Below are 21,495 nucleotides of genomic sequence, written 5' to 3' on the forward strand. Positions count from 1 at the left end.
GGATATTTGCTAGTAATTTTATTCGGAACTTATTCTAATTAACAAGTTGTGCAAAGTCTAAAATGAAGTCACAAACATATCATTTTAATTAGTCCTGCATCACCTTTGGCGACTTTAATTTGATCATGAACTTACTCTCTTCATCTGACAATTTGCTTATAATTCTGTTTAATATGAGCAATAGCGAGGCTCATGAACCCGGCTTAGGCTTTATTTGGTGTACAACCAGTTTATTTATTAGTTTTTGGAGTTGTGTATTTTCCATATTAAAAAAATTTTGACTGGTTAGCATTATTGAAGTTTGGGGGTTTTTTCTGGCCTTATTTTAAGCAATTGTGTAACCTAAATAAACACTATTATAAAATTTTTTAATGTTTTTTTTTTTTTCTTCCTTTAGATTCTGATTTGTTGCAAAGAAGATAATTATCTCCAGTTGCTTAGGGATCGACTAACAAGTAGCCAGCTATATTATTGTTTTACTATGGTACCTTATTCTAGTGGTAACATATTGACAGTGTGCTGCAGGCGGTAAACCTGAAAAGCTCTGAAATCCTGGAGCACCAGAGTATTCAGGTTTGTTTTTTACTACTGTGCTTGCAATTGTTGTATTTTTTTTATGACTCTGGATCACTCAAGGCTGGTCTATTTGATCTCCAATCTAAATCAGGCATGTGATAAGGAACACCGAGCTGCTCTTGCTGAACTTCTACAGATTTTAACCATTGTCTGTGAGGCCCAGAAGCTACCTCTTGCTCAGACTTGGGTCCCATGCCAGCATGGCACTGTTCTTGCACAACATGATGGGTCTAGAAAGAGCATCTCAACCTCTAATGGAATTTGCATGGGACAGGTTTGCATGTCAACGACTGATGCAGCATTTTATGTTGTAGAGGCTCAAATGTGGGGATTTAGGGTTGCTTGTTCTGAGCATCATTTGCAGAAGGGTCAAGGGGTTGTAGGTAGGGCATTTTCTGTCAAACGGCCCTGCTTCTGCAGGGATGTCACGAAGTTCTGCAAGATGGAGTATCCCCTTGTTCACTATGCACAGATGTTTGGTTTAGGGAGTTGTTTTGCACTATGCTTCGGGAGTTCCCACTCAGGAGATGATATTTATGTTGTAGAATTCTTCCTGCCATCAGACTGCAAGGACCCCATTAAGCAGGATGCTTTGTTGGAATCCATCTCAACGTTGGTGAAGCACAGTCTTCGAAGTTTAAAGGTGATTACTGGTGCAGAGGTAGAAGGACTGCCTCTTGGAAAGATAGACATGATTACTTATGCAAATAATGAAATGAAACAAATTCAATATGCATTGCCTAAGCTCAATACCCTTGAAGACTTTGATGAACATGAGAATAAGCGAATTGCAGAACATAATTCACCGGAACAGCATTTGGAGCTAAGTATTAATTCTGAAAAGAATACTACTCTTCCTGGGAAAGGATCTATTACTGCCCCGGCAATCATTACCAATAAAGTAGCGGGAAGGAAACGAGGCAAGACTGAGAAAATAATTAGCTTAGAGATCCTTCAGCAATATTTTGCAGGGAGCCTCAAAGATGCTGCAAAGAGCCTTGGTGGTAAACTACATATCTTAAATATGATGTCCAAGGTTAACTTATATATTTATGCTTGCTTGACTTAGGATGCGGGAAATGTGAAAGATTTTATTGACTTGATTCTTCAATGGTTCTAGAATGCAAGTCAGATTTAAATAAGAGGAGAAAGTGATCTACGTTTTCTCATGCACAACAAATAAACAAAACAACAATGACTAAAAACGGAAAACAATAAGATGTGATTTGAACATTTGAATTAAGTTCTTAATTACATTTAGTTGTACACAAAGAAGGAAAGAACAATATTTTGGATTAGTGGAATCAGATGAAGCTACAAAAGATGGAAAGAATAATGCCTTGGATCTATGAGTTTTAAGAAGCAAAAAAACAATGACATTGTGTTATAAAAAAGTTTACCTCAAACTTAAGGAAAATTTCTATAAGATGGTAATGAGACCTGCAATGCTTTAGGGCTTATAATGTTGGCCATTAAAAGAGAAGCATAATATTAAGTGTTGCAGAGATGTGGATGCTCAGACGGATGAGTGACTTTACTCTTAGAGTCTGTATACGAATTGAGCATATACATGAAAAGATTGGAGTAGCTCTAGTGGAAGATAAGATTAGAGAGACTCGCCTTAGTTTCTTTGGTCACATAAAAAGATGGTCTTTTGATGACCTGGTTAGAAGAGTAGATGTATTAGATATGGCTTATATTGAGAAAGGTAGAGATAGACCTAAAAAGACAACAACAACAACATCAAGCCTTTATCCCACTACGTGGGGTCGGCTACATGAATCATTTTTCTCCATTGTGTCCTATTACAAGTCAAATTATCGTTTAAATCTAATAAAGAAAGGTCATTCCTAATATTTTCTAACCAAGTCTTTTTAGGTCTACCCCTACCTTTCTTAACATAAGTCAAATCTAATACCTCAACTCTCCTAACCGGGTCATCGCAAGGCCGCCGTTTTATGTGACCAAACCATCTAAGGCGACTCTCTCTAATCTTATCTTCTACTGGAGCTACTCCAACCTTTCACGTATATGCTCATTTCGTATCCTATCTCTAAGGGTAAAGCCACTCATCCACCTGAGCATCCTCATCTCTGCCACACTTAACTTAGTATTATGCTTCTCTTTTAATGGCCAACATTCGGCACCATAAAGCATTGCAGGCCTCACTACCATCTTATAAAATTTTCCCTTAAGTTTGAGGGGTACATTTCTATCACATAACAAGCCCGAAGCATTCCTCCCTTAACCATCCAACTTGAATTCTGCTGATAATATTCCTATCTATTTCACCATCACTCTGAACAATAGATCCAAGATATCTAAAACGTGTACTCTTATTAATGACTTGATCGCGCCAAGGTCATAATCCCCTCACTAGGTCTATTACTACTAAAATTACACTCCATATATTCCGTTTTAGATCTACTCAAGCGAAAACCTTTAGACTCTAAGGTTGACCTCCATAATTCAAGTTTACCTTCAGCTCCCTCTCTAGTCTTATCAACAAGAAGAATATCATCAGCAAAATCATACACCAAGGTACATCCTCTTGCAAATGTCTAGTGAGAACATCCATGACTAAAGCAAAAAGATATGGGCTTAAACGCTGATTCTTGATGTAACCCAACCGGAAATAGGGAAATACTTGGTCAATACCACCTTGTGTTTGAACACATGTAATAGCTCCTGCATACATATCTTTAATGATTTGAATATAAGCATTATTGACTCCTTTCTTTTCAAGAACTCTCCATAGCACTTCTCTTGGAACTTTATCATATGCTTTTTCTAAATCAATAAATATCATATGTAGATCCTCCTTATTTTCTCTATATTTCTCCATCAAACCTCTTAATAAATGTATGGCTTCCATAGTCGACCTACCCGGCATGAATCCAAATTGATTTTGAGAAACATTAGTATCACGCCGCAACCTATGCTCCATAACTCGCTCCCATAGTTTTAAAGTATGACACATTAACTTAATACCTCTATAATTCGCACAATCTTGTGCATCACCTTTATTCTTAAAAATAGGAATTAATACACTCATTCTCCACTCATCTGGCATCTTTTTAGTCTTCAAAATAGTATTAAAAAGTTTAGTAAGCCATGAAATTCCTTCATCTCCTAAGCATTTCCACACCTCTATTGGAATATCATCAGGTCCAACAGCTTTTCCACCCTTCATTTTCTTTAAAGCCTCTCTAATTTCAGTTTTACTAATATGCCGATAAAAACATAAATCTTTATTTTCATCTAGGGTGCTAAGGTCACTATAGTCAATCTTATTTTCACAATCTTCATTAAAAAGTTTAGCAAAATATCTCATCCATCTTTGTTGAATATCATCTTCTAAGAAAAGTATTTTTTGATCTTCATCTTTAATACACTTCACTTGAACTAAATCCTTACTACTCCTATCTCTTTGTTTGGCTAACTTATACATATATCTTTCTCCCTCTTTAGTATCTAATCTATTATATAAATCACTAAAAGCTAATGCCTTTGCATCGCATATTGCTTTCTTAGCATCCTTACGAGCCACTTTATATATTTCCCAATTATCAGAATTTTTAAAATTAAACCAGTTTTTATAACAAAGCTTCTTATTTTTAATTTTTTCTTGCACATTAGGATTCCACCACCAACTATTTTTACTATTGGGAGCTTTTCCCTTTGATACTCCAAGGACATCTTTTGCAATATTCTTAATATCACTAGCCACTTTTTCCCACATAATATTAGCATCCTCATGCACAGACAAAATCTTAAGATCTAAAATCTTATTTCCAAAAATATTTTTGTTAATATTCTTTAAATGCCCCCATTTAATCCTAGAAAATTGTTTTACTTTATTTTTTATTTTATGCCCCTTTATCTTAAAGTCCAAAACTAATAATCGATATTGGGTATATAAATTTTCACTTGGAATAACTTTACAATATTTGTAATCTGAACGATTTAATTTTCTAATAAGAAAATAGTCAATCTGGGTTGTACTATATCCATTTTTATAAGTGATAAGATGCTCATTCCTTTTCTTAAATAAGGTATTAGCAATTAAAAAATTATAAGCTAAACAAAAATCCAATATGGTCTTGCCACCTTCATTCGTCGTTCCAAATCCATGGCCACCATGAATGCTTTTAAAATCATCTACTTCTCTACCAACATGTCCATTTAAATCTCCTCCAATAAAAACTCTTTCTTTAAGAGGTATATTTTGTATTAATTCTTCTAAGTCATTCCAAAAATTTAATTTAGAACTCATATCCAAACCTACTTGAGGTATGAATATCATAAGCAGTTATAATATTAACAATCTTATCATCAACAACAATCTTTAAAGCTATAATTCTATCTCCAATCCTATTAATTTTTATAACATTATCCTTTAAACTCTTATTTATAATAACACCTACACCATTTCTAGTACGACTCCTACCCGAATACCACAGTTTAAATCCTAAACTATCAATTTCCTTAGTCTTATCTCCAACCCATTTAGTTTCCTGAATGCACAAAATATTTAACTTCCTATGAATCATAATATCTATTAATTCCATAAATTTTTCTGTAAGGGAACCTATATTCCAAGTTCCTATCCTAATTTTAGTTTCATGGACTAGCTTCTTTGCCCACATCCGTCCTTGATGTGGGAACCCTTGCCTATTTAACACTGCACCCGGGCGCCGGTGCAGCGGCCCTTGCACACTTGTCATTGTATTCAGGCCATACAGGGGACGCCCTAGCATTAACACAATTTCTTAAAGGATTCATGTCATTATTGTTCGACAAGTTTTACGCTGGCTGTCGACTACCTAACGCAACCCTCCACTTTTCTCATCCAGGATTTGGGACCTGGCAACGGCAGTGTTAAAGGTAGACCTAAAAAGACATGATTAGAAAATATTATAAATGACCTTACTTTATTAGATTTAAATGAGAATCTAACTCTTAATAGGACAATAGAGAAAAATGATTCTTGTAGTCAAACCCACGTAGTGAGGTAAAGGCTTGATGTTATTGTTGTTGTTGGTGGTGGTGGATCGATAGGGAAATTTGTGGATTCCAACTACATCCAATACTCCTCTCAAGACGGATAGTATATGTTAAACATGCTCAAGTTTGAATTTAGACTTAAATGACCTTAGTGGGAATATCAATTGTTGAAGATTTGAGTAAGTGTAAACAAGTTAGATGGTATATGATTCGTATTTTTTTCTGATGAAATAGTGATCAATATTTGTATACTTGGTCTTATCGAGGACTAAGTTCTTTGCAATTTTGATGGTAGCTTTATTATTTTCGGTAAGAATAATATCACTAATATAAACAATCAGTTGGTAATATTATAAATTGACATATGTTTTATGAAGATTGCATGATCAGTTTGGTAGAAGACAATCTATGTACCTTGACTATTCTTGATGATCAAGAAAACCAGGCATATGGTGATTTTGTGAGACCTTATACGATTTTTTGAAGCTTGCAAATTATAACAAAGTTAACTTGAGTCTAAAACCTTGAAGGAGTCTTTTAAACTTCTTCAAGATCATCAACAACAAAAAATAACAACAACAAGCCTCTATCCCACTATGTGGGTCAGCTACATGAATTCGTTTTCTCCATTGTACACTGTTAAGAGTCAAATTCTCATCTAAATCTAATAAAGAAATGTCATTTTTAATATTTTTTAACTAGTCTTTTTTAGGTCTACCTCTACCTTTCTTAACATAAGTCAAATCTAATACATCTACTTTCATAATCGGGTCATCGGAAGGCCACCGTTTTATGTGACCAAACCATCTAAGGCGACTATCTCTAATCTTATCTTTCACTGGAGCTATTTCAACATTTTCACGTATATGCTCATTTTGTATCCTGTCTTTAAGAGTATAGCCACTCATCCACCTAAGCATCCTCATCTCTACTACACTTAGCTTAATATTATGCTTCTCTTTTAATGACCAACATTATGCACCATAAAGTATTGCAGGTCTCACCACCATTTTATAGAACTTTCCCTTAAGTTTGAGAGAGACTTTTCTATCACACAACAAGCTCGATGCATTCCTCCGCTTCAACCATCCAACTTGAATTCTACTAATAATATCCACATCTATTTCACCATCACTCTAAATAATAGACCCAAGATATCTAAAACGAGTGCTCTTATTAATAACTTGATCGCCCAAAGTCACAATCCCCCCACTAGATCTATTATTACTAAATTTACACTCTATATATTTAGTTTTAGATCTACTCAAATGAAAGCCTTTAGACTCTTAGGTTGACCTCCATAATTCAAGTTTAAATTCAACTCCCTATCTAGTTTTATCAACAAGAAGAATGTCATTAGCAAAAAGTATACACCAGGGTACAACCTCTTGTAAATGTCTAGTGAGAACATCCATGGCTAAAGCAAAAAGATATGGGCTTAAGGCTGATCCTTGATTTAATCCAACTGAAATAGCAAAATACTTGGTCAAACCACCATGTGTTTGAACACAAGTAATAGCTCCTGCATGCATATCCTTAATAACTTGAATATGAGCATTACTAACCCATTTCTTATGTAGAACTCTCCATAGAATATCTCTTAAAATTTTATCATATGCTTTCTCTGAATCAATAAAAATCATATGTAGATCCTTATTCTCTCTATACTTTTCCATCAAACCTCTCAATAAATGAATAGCTTTCATAGTAGACCTATCTTGCATGAATCCAAATTGATTTTGAGAAACGTAAGTGTTACGCTGCAACCTATGTCCCATAACTCTCTCCCATAGTTTTAAAGTATGACTCATTAACTTAATTCCTCTATAATTCGCACAATATTTTGCATTACTTTTATTCTTAAAAATATGAATTTTCTTCACTCATCTGACATCTTTTTAGTCTTCAAAATAATATTAAAAAGTTTAGTAAGCCAAGAAATTCCTTCATCTCCTAAGCATTTCCACACCTCCATGGGAATATCATCAAGTCCAACCGCTTTTCCAAACTTCATTTTCTTTAAAACCTCTTTAACTTCAACTTTTCTAATACGCCGATAAAAACAAAAATCTTTATTTCATTTAGGATGCTAATGTCACTACAGTCAGTCGCATTGTCGTAATCTTCATTGAAAAGTTTAGCAAAATATCTCATACACCTTTGTTAAGTATCCTCTTCTAATAAAAGCATTTTTTGATCTTCATCCTTAATACACTTCTTTTGAACTAAATCCTTACTATTCATATCTCTTTGTTTAGCTAACTTATACATATATCTTTCGTCCTCCTTAGTATGTAATCTATTATATAAATCATTAAAAGCTAAAATCATTGCTTTGTAAATTGCTTTCTTAGACTCCTTACGAACCTCTTGATATCTTTTTCAATTATCAGAGTTTTTACAGCCAAGCCAATTTTTATAACAAATCTTCTTAATTTTTATCTTTTATTGCATATTTTGATTCCACTATCAATTATTTTTACTATTAGTAGCTTTTCTCTTTGATAATCCAAGCACATCTTTGCGACATTCTTAATATAAATAGCTATATTTTCCCACATAACATTAACATCCTCATGCACAGATAAAATCTTAAGAGTAGAATCTTACTCTCAAAAATATTTTTGTTAATATTTTTCAAGATCATGATTTATAAAAATTTTTTTAGTATCAAGTAGGTGGAGGGTCTAATCCATATTTGCTGCAACCATGGAAAATATCTCTTCATAGTCTATCCCATAGGAATAAGTGAAACCCTTAACCACCAACTAAATTCTGAATCTATTCATACTTTCACCAATGTTGTGTTTGATGTAGGAAATCCATTTACATTCAACTGGTATTTTCCCTTTTGGAAATTTAGTAAATTGTCATGTGTCTTTCTTTTAAGGGCATTAATTTTTTTTCCCTGCAACACACTTCCATTGAGGTTGCCCAAGAGCTTCCTAAATGTTAGGTGGAAATTGAACCAACATTCTTTGTGTATAACAGGCATGATATGGAAGAGCTAACTTTTATTATGACACAACTCTTTTAGGGTTTTCGGTACAAATTATAACACCTTTCTTTATTATGATATTTTGATCAAGGTCACATAGAACTGTTTAAATAGTTTTGTCACAGATATGGATTTGTTAACTCTTCAAATTTGATCAGAACAATGTTTTTGTGCAAGAAATGTTAGATTTCCGCCCCACCAACTAAATTCTGAATCTATTCATGTTGATGTAAACTGTTTTTGTAGATGGTGAATAACATTTAACACCTTTTTGTTTGGTGAGTCTCTACGAAAAATAAATTTGAGTGATCTAGGTTAAAGTTTGCTGAGATTTGAAGGATATATATAGTCAAAGGAGATTTATTTGAAGATTATTGTTAAAATGGATGTGTTGATTGGACATGAGGGTAAGTTTGGAAGATAGCTTGTCAAGGAGTTTTGAAATTTAGTATTTGAGATGGCATATGATTGATGAGAACTGCTGCAGTTAGCACTAGTTTGCCTTTAATATTTTCTAAATGTTAGAGGCAAGTATGATTAATTTACATCCATCAAATGTCTAAATCTATTTTGTTGTCGAGTGTCAACAAGTGCTGTCACGACCCGGCCCGGTTAGCTCGCAAGTGCGAGGCGGGAACAGAGATCGGACATAAAGAAGATAAAAGAAACATTACAAGACAATTAATATAACTCCAACGTCGAAATCTGACAACTTCGAATTTTTCACTTAAAGTACGTCGCGGCGCTTTGAAAAGCGTGCGAAGTCTGAAATGGCTTTTGCGGGTTTTTACAAGTGCCCTGATGGACAATTCCTTAATCGAACAAGTAGGACCAAGGGTAGTGTGATATTACTCATGCCTATTATTAGTATGTTCTTAGAATTTAGCTTGGAACTAATTTAGCAGAATCTTACTAAAATCTTGAATTATTGTTCAAATTTCACATTTATTTTTTGTGTGGAATAACCATATAATATGAAGCATGGACACTTCAAAATTTCATGCGTCTCTATCATGTTAGATATAGTTATGGCTGCGACACATTTAAAATTGTGTTGAAGGTGTTCCAAGTACAAATGAGAATCGAACATAGGCTGGACATGGCTTAACCCCAGGGATACACACGCATTACAACTTTACAACATGTTTTATGTTTTTTTTAAATTAAAATTTGGAGTGGTTTCTCATGCTATAATCAATCGCACTCATCTAACGCTTCTTTTTCAACTTTAATATATTTCTTTGTTTTGGCCTCATTCAAAACCTTGAGGTTTTTTCATGTGAACTTCTCCAATTATTCCTCTTCACAGATCGTGTTTGCTTCACACAATTACCTTATTAATCATCTTCATCAAACAACTTAGTAATAGCACATGCTCTTCTTCATCGATCATCTTTGCATGAACTTCTAGAAGGCCGTTGTTGTTTGCTTCTCTTTAGCAATATCTTACTCTTCCAATATCTTTGTAGCGGTGTAGCCTGACATCTCAACTATTTCTTTTTAGCAACTTCGCATCCCTAATACTTTTCAAAGTGTATCCTGCAGTCACCGCAATTCTCAAGCTACTCGGTTCCTACTTGTAACCTGTGGGCTCCAAAAATTCGGCCCCGGCCTCCCGCCACGCGATTGATTGGTTTTGCTTTTTCTTTTTATTTGGCGAGGGGAGTTTTAACGGATTTAAGTTCCGTAGGGTAAATTTTGGAAGACAGATGGGTTTGTAGATAAGACACTACCCAAAGATTTTGCCCTCATTTTGCGAGGACTTTATGATCTGAGTTCTGGTTTCCTATAGGCGCAAGCTCCTATAGTTAATTACCTCTCTTGATCACGAGAGAGAACTTTCGATTAAGGCTAGTCGTCAATCAGATACGGAAATGATACGTGTTATCTGGCATATAGTAGCAGCATGGGGTATGAAATTTGGATGTTTGAAGATTTTGAAAGGATTGAGAATTTGAAGGTTTGATATTTAAGATTTGAAATTTCACCATCTTTCACTTAAAGCGGATGGTGGGGGAATCGATGATGGACCCGATCAAGATCCAATGGTTCCGTCGTCCCGGGCCATCGTGGTCCCTGGTCTACTTAGTCAGAGGAGGTAGTCGACCCAACCTGACAGAAGGATCCTTGTCAGAAGCATTGCTTCGTCCAAGGGGACCTTGTAGACCTGGGGCGAATGTTTGTCTAAGGGGACAAATTTAAATCCACCTTAGCTAACAGAGGGCTTTGTGCCCTATCGATTATATCCTATTGATTCATATCTCAAGGATTTGATGCCACTTTTTTTTGGATTTTTGTGGGTATTTGAAATTGAGTTTGGAAGACATTTGAAATTATTTATGGACCCCTCCGGTTGATATTTTAGTTCAACACGGCAATCATTGGGGTGTTTGGGGGCATTTTCATTTGTAGCATGAACCTTGTCGACTCTGTCTGGCTGTCGACAGAGGATCGGGTTTCGTAGGTTTTGTGCCCTTGTTAATTTTCTCTGTTAAAGGCCTTGAAGGCCTGATATGAATTGTTGATTGAACCCTGTCAACTCGACCAGGCTGCTGATCGAGGATCGGGTTTCTCATAGGCTTTGTGCCTTTTGTTTAGTGAATTCTTTTGATTGTAGGCTTTGAAGGCCTAATATTAATGTATTAAAACAAATAGACCGGTCGCCACAACCGTGTATTTTTTGAGAGTTCGAACCCTATCGACTTCTATTTATCCGTATAGAAGGATTAGGTTTGAACTTGAATTCACTTATTGACCCGCGCAGCATCCCTAGGCATCACGTGTGTACCAATAACATGCTCGCCGGGGCCCATGCGGGTGTTTGGGGGCATTTTGTAATTATTTATTGAACCTTGTCGACTCCTACTTGATTAGAAGGATCAGGTTCATATTTAAGAACCCGCACAGTATCCCTAGACGTCACGTGTGTACTAATAACATGCTCGCCGGGGCCCATGCGGGTTTCATGATTACTGTTACCCCTTTTAGTTTACCTATGTGTATATAAACCATAGTGCACGTGGGAGGGTACTTTGAAAGTATTTGTAGACGCCTTCTATCCTCTTGCAAGAACGTTGCAGATCCGGTGGCGTGGCGTAGCAGCTTCTGAATTTAGTGGTTCGCTGCTTTATACAGGTAGACTGTCGTGCATTTTTTGTTGCTTTCAGCAGGCGGATTGATATGCACTAACGAATCTCCTGCTTCTCAAACCCTCGTGTAGACTTGCATTCGCTGCATTCTTTGTACATTTTATTATGGTTTGACCCTTGTAACATGTCCACTATTGCTACAGGTAGATGTATTCATTTGCAGACTGAGGTTGACTACAGGATACAGCATTTACTGAAGTCTTTCTGCATCTACCCATGTGGCAAGTACATCTGTCTTTATAGAGAGCTTGTATGTATTGCAGATCTTTTTATAGTGACTTGTAGGAGTTCGTACACTTTGCAAGTTTGTGTGCATTTACATGCATACTAGCTTCGTTGTTATCATTCACAAAGGATCTTGGTAGTGGCTTGTTATCATTTATGTTCGGACTGCTGCATGTATTTCAGATCCTCAGGTTGTAAGGAATTGATGCTTTTTACTGATACTAAGTGGTTGTTGACTATGAGATAGCTTAGCATTCACCATATATTATTTGCCCTCGCCTTTGGTTAAACTTCTATATGAAAAAGAGCTCTCCTACATCTGCCTGTGAACCCCTTTTTTTTGTATGTGATGAGTCTCCTACAACAGTTCGTAGGAAATTGATATATTTTCTTGACATGTAATTGTTGTTGCCTGTCAGGGTGTCGTAGTGTTTGTTGCATGACGTCTGTTGCAATTCTTTTGCATTTGCTCGCAGGTATTCATACCTATAGTGGATTTGTAGTTCTTACTTGCATACGAATTATAGGGTATTGCTACATCCACTTTGGCAAGTTATCATCCCTCGTAGGTGATCCATTATGTACATCTTGCAAGTTACTTGATACTTGTCAAAGTCATCATATTCATCATGCCTCCTTGCTACTTACGAGCAAATTGTATTTGTAAGTTCTTCTTTCATGAGGATAGTTTGCAATTTGCATGATGAATTATTATCTTACTCATTGAAGTCTCCATTCCACAGAGATTATTGTCATGAGTCGAATGTTATGATCCAAGAAGAACTTCATGTCAAAGTTCGTGGTCAATTCATACATAAATCACCACTTGTTTATTTGACTTCTTTAACTTCATCATTTTTAACAATCACTAGGACTTTGATGTCATGATTCAAGTCAATTTCTTTATTGTTGCCCAAAGTCCAAAGCCATTGTAGTTCATATCCAAGTTAAAGACCAAATCATTTGCAATCAAGTTGCAAGAATTTACTTGTTCTCAAATCATTCAAATTACTCCTTAATATTCAAATGGAGTTCAAGTTTCTTTGTGATCATATTTCGTTAGATTCTTATCACTCTAGTTAAGAGTGAATCAAGTTCAAGATGAGTGTAGTCAAGTTTTAATTCAAATTTTCGTTTAGCTCGTTTTTTGTTCTAACCAAATTCAGTGCCAATTCATGTCTTTGTTTGAATTCAAAGTACAAGTTTAGCTCATGTTCACAAGTCTAGCTTGAGTCCAAGTCCCCTGTGGTTCGAGTTCTTTGTCAGCTTCGGTCCACATTCAAGTTCACCTTTGTTTATTCATATGGCGAGTTTAAATTCTTCTCACTTGGTTCAAACCAAGTTCAAAAGTCTCATATGATCTTGTTCAATTCAAGTTCATTTTGATCAAGCTTGACTCAAGCTTTGAATTAAGTCTTTTAATTAATCATTCACATTTGCACTTAGTCAATTTAATTGTTCAAAACAAGTCCAAACAAAGTCCACTGTAATTGTCCAAATCTTGTACAAGTCTGAGTTCAGTTCAAGTTCATGTTCAATGCAGTCCCAAATCAAGTCCTCTTGCACTTTGTTCAAATGTTTAAATTTTGTTTATCTTATTTGATTTGCAAGTTTAGTTATTGTTTAACTTGAGTTAAAGTCCTTTTATTTGCTCAAATACAAATATGAGCTCAAGTTCAAATGGTCCACATTTTGTCAAAGTATTGTTCATGGTTCAGTGAAAATTTCGGCAGCCTCCCGGCGTCTCCCCCGTTTAGGAAAAAACCACGAGAAACTGGGCCATCCCACCACACTACTCGAGCGTGTATGGTAGGTGTCGGTGGACCCCGGGCCGTACATCTTTCATCCCACCACGCTACGCGAGCGTGTTTGAAAAGTACCCGTACGAAGAACACAAGTGATTCTCCCCACCACTCTACAAGAGTGTGTATAGGGCTTACCCACTTCGTCGCATGCGTCGCACCGGGCTCCCTCCTACCGTGATATCGAGAAGCGTAGGTGGTTCCCCGATCCGCCGCAAACACCGAAAATGTGATTTAAAGTGATTACCTGCTTCGTCGTAGGCGTCGCACCGGGCTCCCTCCTACCGTGCTACGAGAGAGCGTATAGGTAGTTTCTCGGTCCGCCACGAACAACAAGAATGGGAAATCTAAGTTTTAGGTGATTACCCGTCTCGTCGTAGGTGTCGCACCGGGCTCCCTCCTACCGTTCTACGAGAGCGCGTATAGGTGGTTTCTCGGTCCGCCACGAACAACAAGAATGGGAAATCTAAGTTTTAGGTGATTACCCGTCTCGTCGTAGGTGTCACACCGGGCTCCCTCCTACCGTGCTACGAGAGCACGTATAGGTGGTTCCCCGGTCCACCACAAACAACGAGAATGAGAAATCTGAGTTTTAGAGATTATACCTTCGGGGTCGGCGACGATGAGGTAGAAGAGGTGTACAAAAATATATTACAAGATGCAAAATCATCTCTAATCCCCCTCTTTTTTTTTTTTTTGGAAACTCCACTCTCTTTCACTCTTTCTTTTTTTTTTCATCTTACAACAATAACAATGACAACAATAATACTAAGTAGCTATTAAGATGTTAAAAAAAAAGCATCCATAAACAATGATGATTAACATATCCAAAGTAAGGTAGTAAAACACATAAAATAAACATAAGACAGGAAACTCATTGCTTGGTTATATTGGGTATGAGTTTTGGGCTGATTTCAAGGAAACAAATTTGCTGTTTGAGGGATGAGGGCTGTTCTAAGTAGAGGGGGGCTGCTCTAGTGAAGTGGAATGAGGTAGTAGATTGTTTGGACTGAATTGGTTTAGGTTTGTGGGCTGAATGTAGCAGATTTAGAAGGTTTATGTAGTGGGCTGCTGTAGGTGATTTAGAGGAGTTATGTAGTGGACTGGATTGTTGGGATTTAAAGTTTGTGGACTGTTGTTTGAAGATTTAATGGGCTGCTGTTTGGGCTTCAACAGTGGGTTGAATCAGTAACTTGAATAGGCTCTCCATCCTCTGGCTCAAATACACTACCAGTTGCATCCTGTGCAATGCCTTCAATTGATGGAGAATGTACTGAAGAAGATAAGTCTCCAATAATTAAAAAAAATTCTCTGGATGAAGAAGACTTCTTCCACCAACATGTTATATAGGGGTAATGCTTGGTCCCTTCCTCCTAGCACTTATTTAAACGATTGCTGTTGGGATGTGTTTATGCCAACATTGGAGACAGTTGGGAATAAGAATTGCTCATTCTCATTATAATTCATTATACTGCAATCAATTGGGGCATTGTTCTGTGATCTGATAGTTAGTTCTAGAAGCACTTTTGGGAATTTCACACCTATTTAGAGCACCAATTTCTCCATTAACAATAGAAATGCACAATGAATTTCTATTAACATCCATGGGTTCGGCCACACTCAGCTCCCTCTATTTTAATTCCAGCCGCATTGTGACTCAGCTCGTATTCGGCGTTCGAAGCAGCTTCAATAGTGAGTATCTTTCTATTTGTCGAATGCCAGAGTATTCGGCCTCCATTGAATGCTGAGTGGAGTGGAGTTCAATTGCTTAGGAGCTGGATTGAGCAGCTTCAGCGTTTCTTTAAGCTTGAGGATATGAGGCCGTTTCTTCCAGCTTGAGGATATGGCCTCATCTGTTCATCTTCAAGAAGCATTTGATGTGATTGGAGTTGCTCGTCTGAACCTGTTTTAAGGAGGCATGAAGACTGGAGGCCATGGAAAATAGCCGCAATTTGTTGAGCTGTATGCATTTGTAGGCGTGGAATAGAGGGTTGAAGAAGCTTGAGATTTGGTTCGGCTCTGTGAGATTGAACGTGATCTGGTTGTAAGGGACGGAGAGAAGGAAGAGGGGGAGATCTCAGCTGGATGGCTGAAGGAGGCGTTGGAGTTCCAAGTGCAGGCATCAGTTGTGGATGAGAGCTTGGGTGTGGAAGTTGTAGAGAATTGGATAGGAGTTTGCTTGGGGAGCCTTTAGATGGAGCGTGTCCGTTCAGATGAAGCAACGGGCCAGCTGTTATACAAAGCTGAAGTGACTAGGAGCTAGACAAAGTGAGGTGACATACTGATTGGCATTTAATGTATTTGACCCTTTTTCCTCTTTTGGCATCTGTCTTTGCTAAAGAAGATTTAATTTAATAGCCACATTTGTGTATTGTCATTAGACTTTAATTCATGAGGACAGCAGTGCCTCATTTGTTCAAAATTGCATCGTTTCACGTGTATTTTTTCAATTTGCGTGCCAACTGTTTTGTTTTGCGTGTCGATTTTTGTTGAATATCAAAATTGGACAACTTAATAATGGATTTAGGGTATTTTCGATTTTCCGAATACAACGACGCAGTCCGTTTTACGTTCGGACGTCGTTTGAGCAATGTCGAGGATAATTTTTACATGAGGCCGTCTCGATTTGCGTGCACAATCTCAATTAAACAAATTAGTAATCCATTTAGGACATTTCCTATGTCCCGGTCGCAACAACGCAGTCTGTTTTGCAATCGGACGTCACTTCGCCACTGTCGAGGCTAATTTCTCTCGAAATGTGTGTTGTTTTGAAATTCGTGTCACCCATTAGGATGATCCAAATTGAACAAATAAAATACATTTTTTGAGTATTTGCAATGTTCTAAACACAATGACGAAGTCCGTTTCGCCATCGGACTTCGTCTGGGCAACCTCGAGGCCTCTTTCATTGATATGTGTACTTTGTCCCGAGATTCATGCCACCAATTCGGATGATCCAAATTGAGCTTAGAAAATGTAATTTTTTAGTATTTGCATTGTTCTGAATGCAATGACAAAGTCCGTTTGTCGATCCGACATCATTTGATCAGCCTTGCGCTTTAATCTCGAGTGTCGGTCATCCCTTTTAACTGATCTCATCTGATTCAACTGCGACGGGCCTCAACCTAGCAAAATTCGACATCCTGATCGCAACGATATTGTCCGTTTGGCAATCGGAGGTCGTTTGACCCTTCAAGTGACGTGTGGCGCCAAGGCTCATATCGCTTTATTCATCAGTTTGTGTCTTTTCTCGTGTGGTTTGAGGTATAGGGGTCAACATAACCCTAACAACGAGATCATTCATCTCTTCCCTACTTAGGTATCCTAGCTAATGCTAATGGCCTTAAGCCTTTAGCTATCCTCTAATATTAATTTTAATATTTTGAATTTTCTTGATTTTATTCTTTTTTTCTTGTTAAACTAGATATTTCTATATTCTTATGCTTCTTTATGTTATTAAAAATATTTATTTTTCTTTTGTTATTGGCTTTAATAATTAAGGCTAAAGGCACACGCCATTTCTTTTGTTATTAACGATATTTCTTCTATGAAGTATATGATATTATTTTTCATTTTGTGATGCCTTTAATTGACAATAATAATTTTATGTATTGTAAATAGATGTTTTATATTAATAATATATTAAGTAGCACATTGTGTCCATGATTTATTATGTCTTACTTTTTTGGAGTTATTTGTCAAATTGGAGTATTTTTGTCATATTATCTGTGCTTTATAGACCACGTAACTCTAGAGTGATCATTAATGAATGAAACAAACCATCTTGAGCTGGTGATATTGTTGATTCTCGATGGTATCATGCAATATTTTCAATGGATTAGGGGAAGATGTGTTGGTTTATATGAGTGAGTAGGGAAAGAGTAGTGAGTGTGTTTGCATGATTGAAAATTTTTACATTGATAACATAACAAAATTTTATATGAAGCTAAAAAATAATCATTTTATATGCAATAAAATTGGACGATTTAAATGATGTCATAATGTGATGACATTCTCATTATTCATGCTAAAAGATGAAATTACACCACACCTTTTTCCATGAATGCTACTTGGTTTCTTTTCTTAGGAGGCAGAAACCACAACCATCTTAGCATTGCTAATTTTCATCGTTGAATCCAAGAACTAAAATTCATTTATGTTTGAGAAAAAGTTAGATACTAATTATTATCTTTTATAATTTCACTTATTTAAATAAGTTTACAATACACTTTTAAAATATAAGTACAAATTTAAGGACAATCCGACAATGTCTTTTGAAAGCATGTCAAATCCAAAACCAAAAACTATAAAGGGATCCATTTGTAATTCAACAAGTGTTATTTCTAGAGCATGATTTATAATCATGGAAAATTGTAGCATCATTGGACATGTGATCAGAATATCCTAATAGACAATCTAGGACCTTACTGTTATAGATGTAATAATGAGATCATTTAGAGAGTTGCTCTTTCTCGGCAATAGCTGAATACAAATCCAATTATTAATTGGGTTTGTTAATACTTTGGTGGTTGATGGAGTAATTTTTGAAGGAATTCAATTTTCTCCTTGTTAAATGAACTTAGATCAAATGACATTTTTGTTTTAGTGGTTCCATGTTGCCATGCATTTCTTGATTTCGTGTTATATTGTATATAATTTGGGTGTTTTTGGTATCTTCTAACAATTGTTATTAGTGTCTAGTCTTGTGACGGTATTCACCATGAATTGTATCTTCTTCTTGTGTTTATCAACGTCATGGTTGAAGTGAGGTCCACAAGTTCCAAGGGCAAAGGTGCCATTATTCAAGTTTTGCGCATTGTTGGGCAATCCAAAGATTATCTTTCTCTTGCTTTCTTCTCTTTGAATCTCAGGAAAAAAATTTATAAATATTACGTTGAGGCTTCAAGCTGAAGATTCTCATACGGATATCATCTAAAATTTGTTTAGACTTAGGCTTTGTTTGGGACGGCTTTTTTTGTTGCTTCTTAGTACAACAACAACAACAACATCATCATCAAGCCTTTATCCCACTACGTGGGGTCGGCTACATGAATCCTTTTTCTCCATTGTGTCCTATTAAAAGTCAAATTCTCGTTTAAATCTAATAAAGAAAGGTCATTCCTAATATTTTTCTAACCTAGTCTTTTTAGGTCTACCCCTACCTTTCTTAACATAAGTCAAATCTAATACCTCTACTCTCCTAACCAGATCATCAGAAGGCCGCCGTTTTATGTGACCAAACCATCAAAGGCGATAATATCACTAGTCACTTTTTCCCACATAACATTAGCATCCTCATGCACAGACAAAATCTTAAGATCTAAATCTTATTCCCAAAAATACTTTTGTTAATACTCTTTAAATGCCCCCATCTAAACCTAGCAAATCGTTTTACTTTATTTTTTTATTTTATGCCCCTTTATACTATAAAACTGCTTTAAAAATCAACAAGAAAGTCATTCCAAACGAAGCTTAAGTAGGAACTTGTATATGTTCCCATTCCACTATTTTGCTGTATGGCTGATTGTCTTTTGGGCACCTACATTCTATTTTATCAAACATGAGTTGAAGAGTTAAAACATATTGTGATTATGTCATCACCTTGATTGTGAGGATGTCATCACCTTGTTGTAGGTAATTAAGAGTGTTTTGATCTTGAATATGGTGGAGGTATTGCTAATATTAGAGCATGTCTCTTTTTTTTGCATACCATATTTTTTTTGTTCATTTTGTATTACATGAAATTTTCTTCAATTTCATTTATCATAGAATTTAGACCAAAACTTATCTTTTTCATCGGGTGTGCAAGTTGTTTGTGTGAGATAATCTTCCATGCCTTAAACAAACATAAACAAATATCATCTAATGATTTAGATCATTCGATGAAATTTAGCCCAGTAAATTTTGGCTTGTTACAGGAGTACCACAAGTCTTTGATGGGGTGGAACTATTGATTAGAATAGAATCAACATTACTTGATATCTTCTTAGAGTAGGTTGTCCCTCAGCTGCTGACTTCAAGGATAGTTAGAGTGTAGAAAATACGAGGATGAGCTACGGAAATTGCTCTGATATCATGTAGAAAAAGTGAATAGAAGAAAAAAAAAGGAATGTGTTCCATGATTTTTCCATTGAGAACATATAAATCTTTTGTTTTCGGCCACATATGTTACTGAATCAAGGGATTCATGTTCCATTCATTTCCATTTATGCTTATCATGACTGGATTGCCAATTTGCTATTCTGTTCAAATAAGCATGCACCATGTCTACCGTCATTGGAAGCCTCTTTTTCTGTCTTGCATGTATGAACTCAAATTGAACCCATCTCTAATCCATAATTTCCTTATCTTCAACAGTTTGCCCCACTACAATGAAGCGCATCTGCCGGCAGCATGGCATTTCCAGGTGGCCTTCGCGCAAGATCAACAAGGTCAATCGCTCCATTTCAAAGCTCAAACAAGTTATTGAATCAGTTCAGGTTGCAGAGGTAGCTCTCAATCTAAACCCCCTTGTCTGTCCACTTCCAGTTGCACCAGGCTCCATTTCTTTTCCTGTCCATTCAGATAGCGATTCTATAGCAAGAGATGAGGGCACTCCACATTTTAAAGCATTGGAGGAACCTGTAGGTGGCCACACTTCTTCAAATACTAAAAGCTCATCCGATGGCGACTTGAAAACTCCCGTCTCGCAAGGCTCCAATGATGCAAGTCTGGGTCGCGAAGCATGTGGCATTGAGAAACCTTTCTCTAGAAATTCAAAACAGTTTGTGAGCGCAAAAGATCAAAATACGGTCGCTCTCTTCTCGCCAGCCAATATCATAGTAGAGCCTGAACACGCAGTTGCTGATATTCTTGTTGAAGATTCAGCGAGCTCAAAATTAGCGAGAAATACCCCTTCCACTGCCATTTCGGAGCCAAAAACTGTCATCATAAAGGCTTGTTACAAGGAGGACATCATAAGGTTCCGCTTGGCGTATGAAGCCGGCATTGTAGCACTAAATGAGGAGATTGGTAAGAGGCTAATGCTGGAGATTGGCACATTTGTTATCAAGTATTTAGACGATGATTATGATTGGGTCAAGCTTTCTTGTGAAGAAGACCTACAGGAGTGCTTGGAGATCTCAGCAATGTCGGGGTCATCCGTTATTAGACTTTCAATTCAAGACGTGTGCAACGAACGATGATTTTTCTTAGGAAATGTACATACATAGCATCCTATACTTTTCTATTTATATATTTAACACTTAAAATTTTAATATTACATACACACTACCCATAGTTTATTTTCATATCAAATATGAGTGGTAGAAATAAAATATGAGCGGAAAGAAGGAAATATGAGTGGCATATTTGATATTAAAATAATATAGGATGGTACGTATGTAATATTAAAATTTTGAGTATTAGATATGTAAATAGGATGGTATAAAATAGTATGTATGTAAATTTTCATTTTTCTTATCAGCAAAAAAAAGACACTTAGGAAAGAACGAACCAATCACAGTGTTAATGTAGTGGTAATTGGCGCAGTCAGTTCCTGTTCATATTCATATCTGCCCATTCAAATGTATGAATGTAAAAATATTTCATATTTAGTAGAGTTTGCTTCAGTATATGGCAATCGTTAAGCAACTTAGGGTAGTTGACTCTTAAAATTAAATAAGATAAATAACAATAAAAAAGATTACAACATAGAACTTATTGATATGATGATTTATAGATCTTTTAATTTTATTGA

At 36.2% G+C, this 21,495-nt stretch overlaps 1 protein-coding gene across 3 annotated transcripts in view; it reads left to right on the plus strand.

Annotated features, from left to right (window-relative positions):
• LOC110115879 (protein NLP3) overlaps window positions 1–21,035 on the plus strand; it is a 52,694-nt gene extending 31,659 nt beyond the window's left edge. Inside the window, exons 3-6 of one of the 3 annotated variants that reach the window (XM_028692971.1) lie at window positions 526–573; window positions 668–1,580; window positions 20,115–20,245; window positions 20,322–20,482. In XM_028692971.1, coding sequence (XP_028548804.1) covers window positions 526–573; window positions 668–1,580; window positions 20,115–20,245; window positions 20,322–20,336 — 1,107 coding nt within the window. In that variant the 3' untranslated portion in view covers window positions 20,337–20,482. Of the gene's footprint in view, window positions 1–525; window positions 574–667; window positions 1,581–20,114 lie in introns of all 3 variants that reach the window. The other 2 variants (XM_028692970.1, XM_028692969.1) reach the window with 2 other exon arrangements.
• The last annotated feature ends 460 nt before the right edge of the window (window positions 21,036–21,495 follow it).

Source organism: Dendrobium catenatum, unplaced genomic scaffold, assembly GCF_001605985.2.
Source record: "Dendrobium catenatum unplaced genomic scaffold, ASM160598v2 fragScaff_scaffold_203, whole genome shotgun sequence".
Classification (NCBI taxonomy): domain Eukaryota; kingdom Viridiplantae; phylum Streptophyta; class Magnoliopsida; order Asparagales; family Orchidaceae; genus Dendrobium; species Dendrobium catenatum.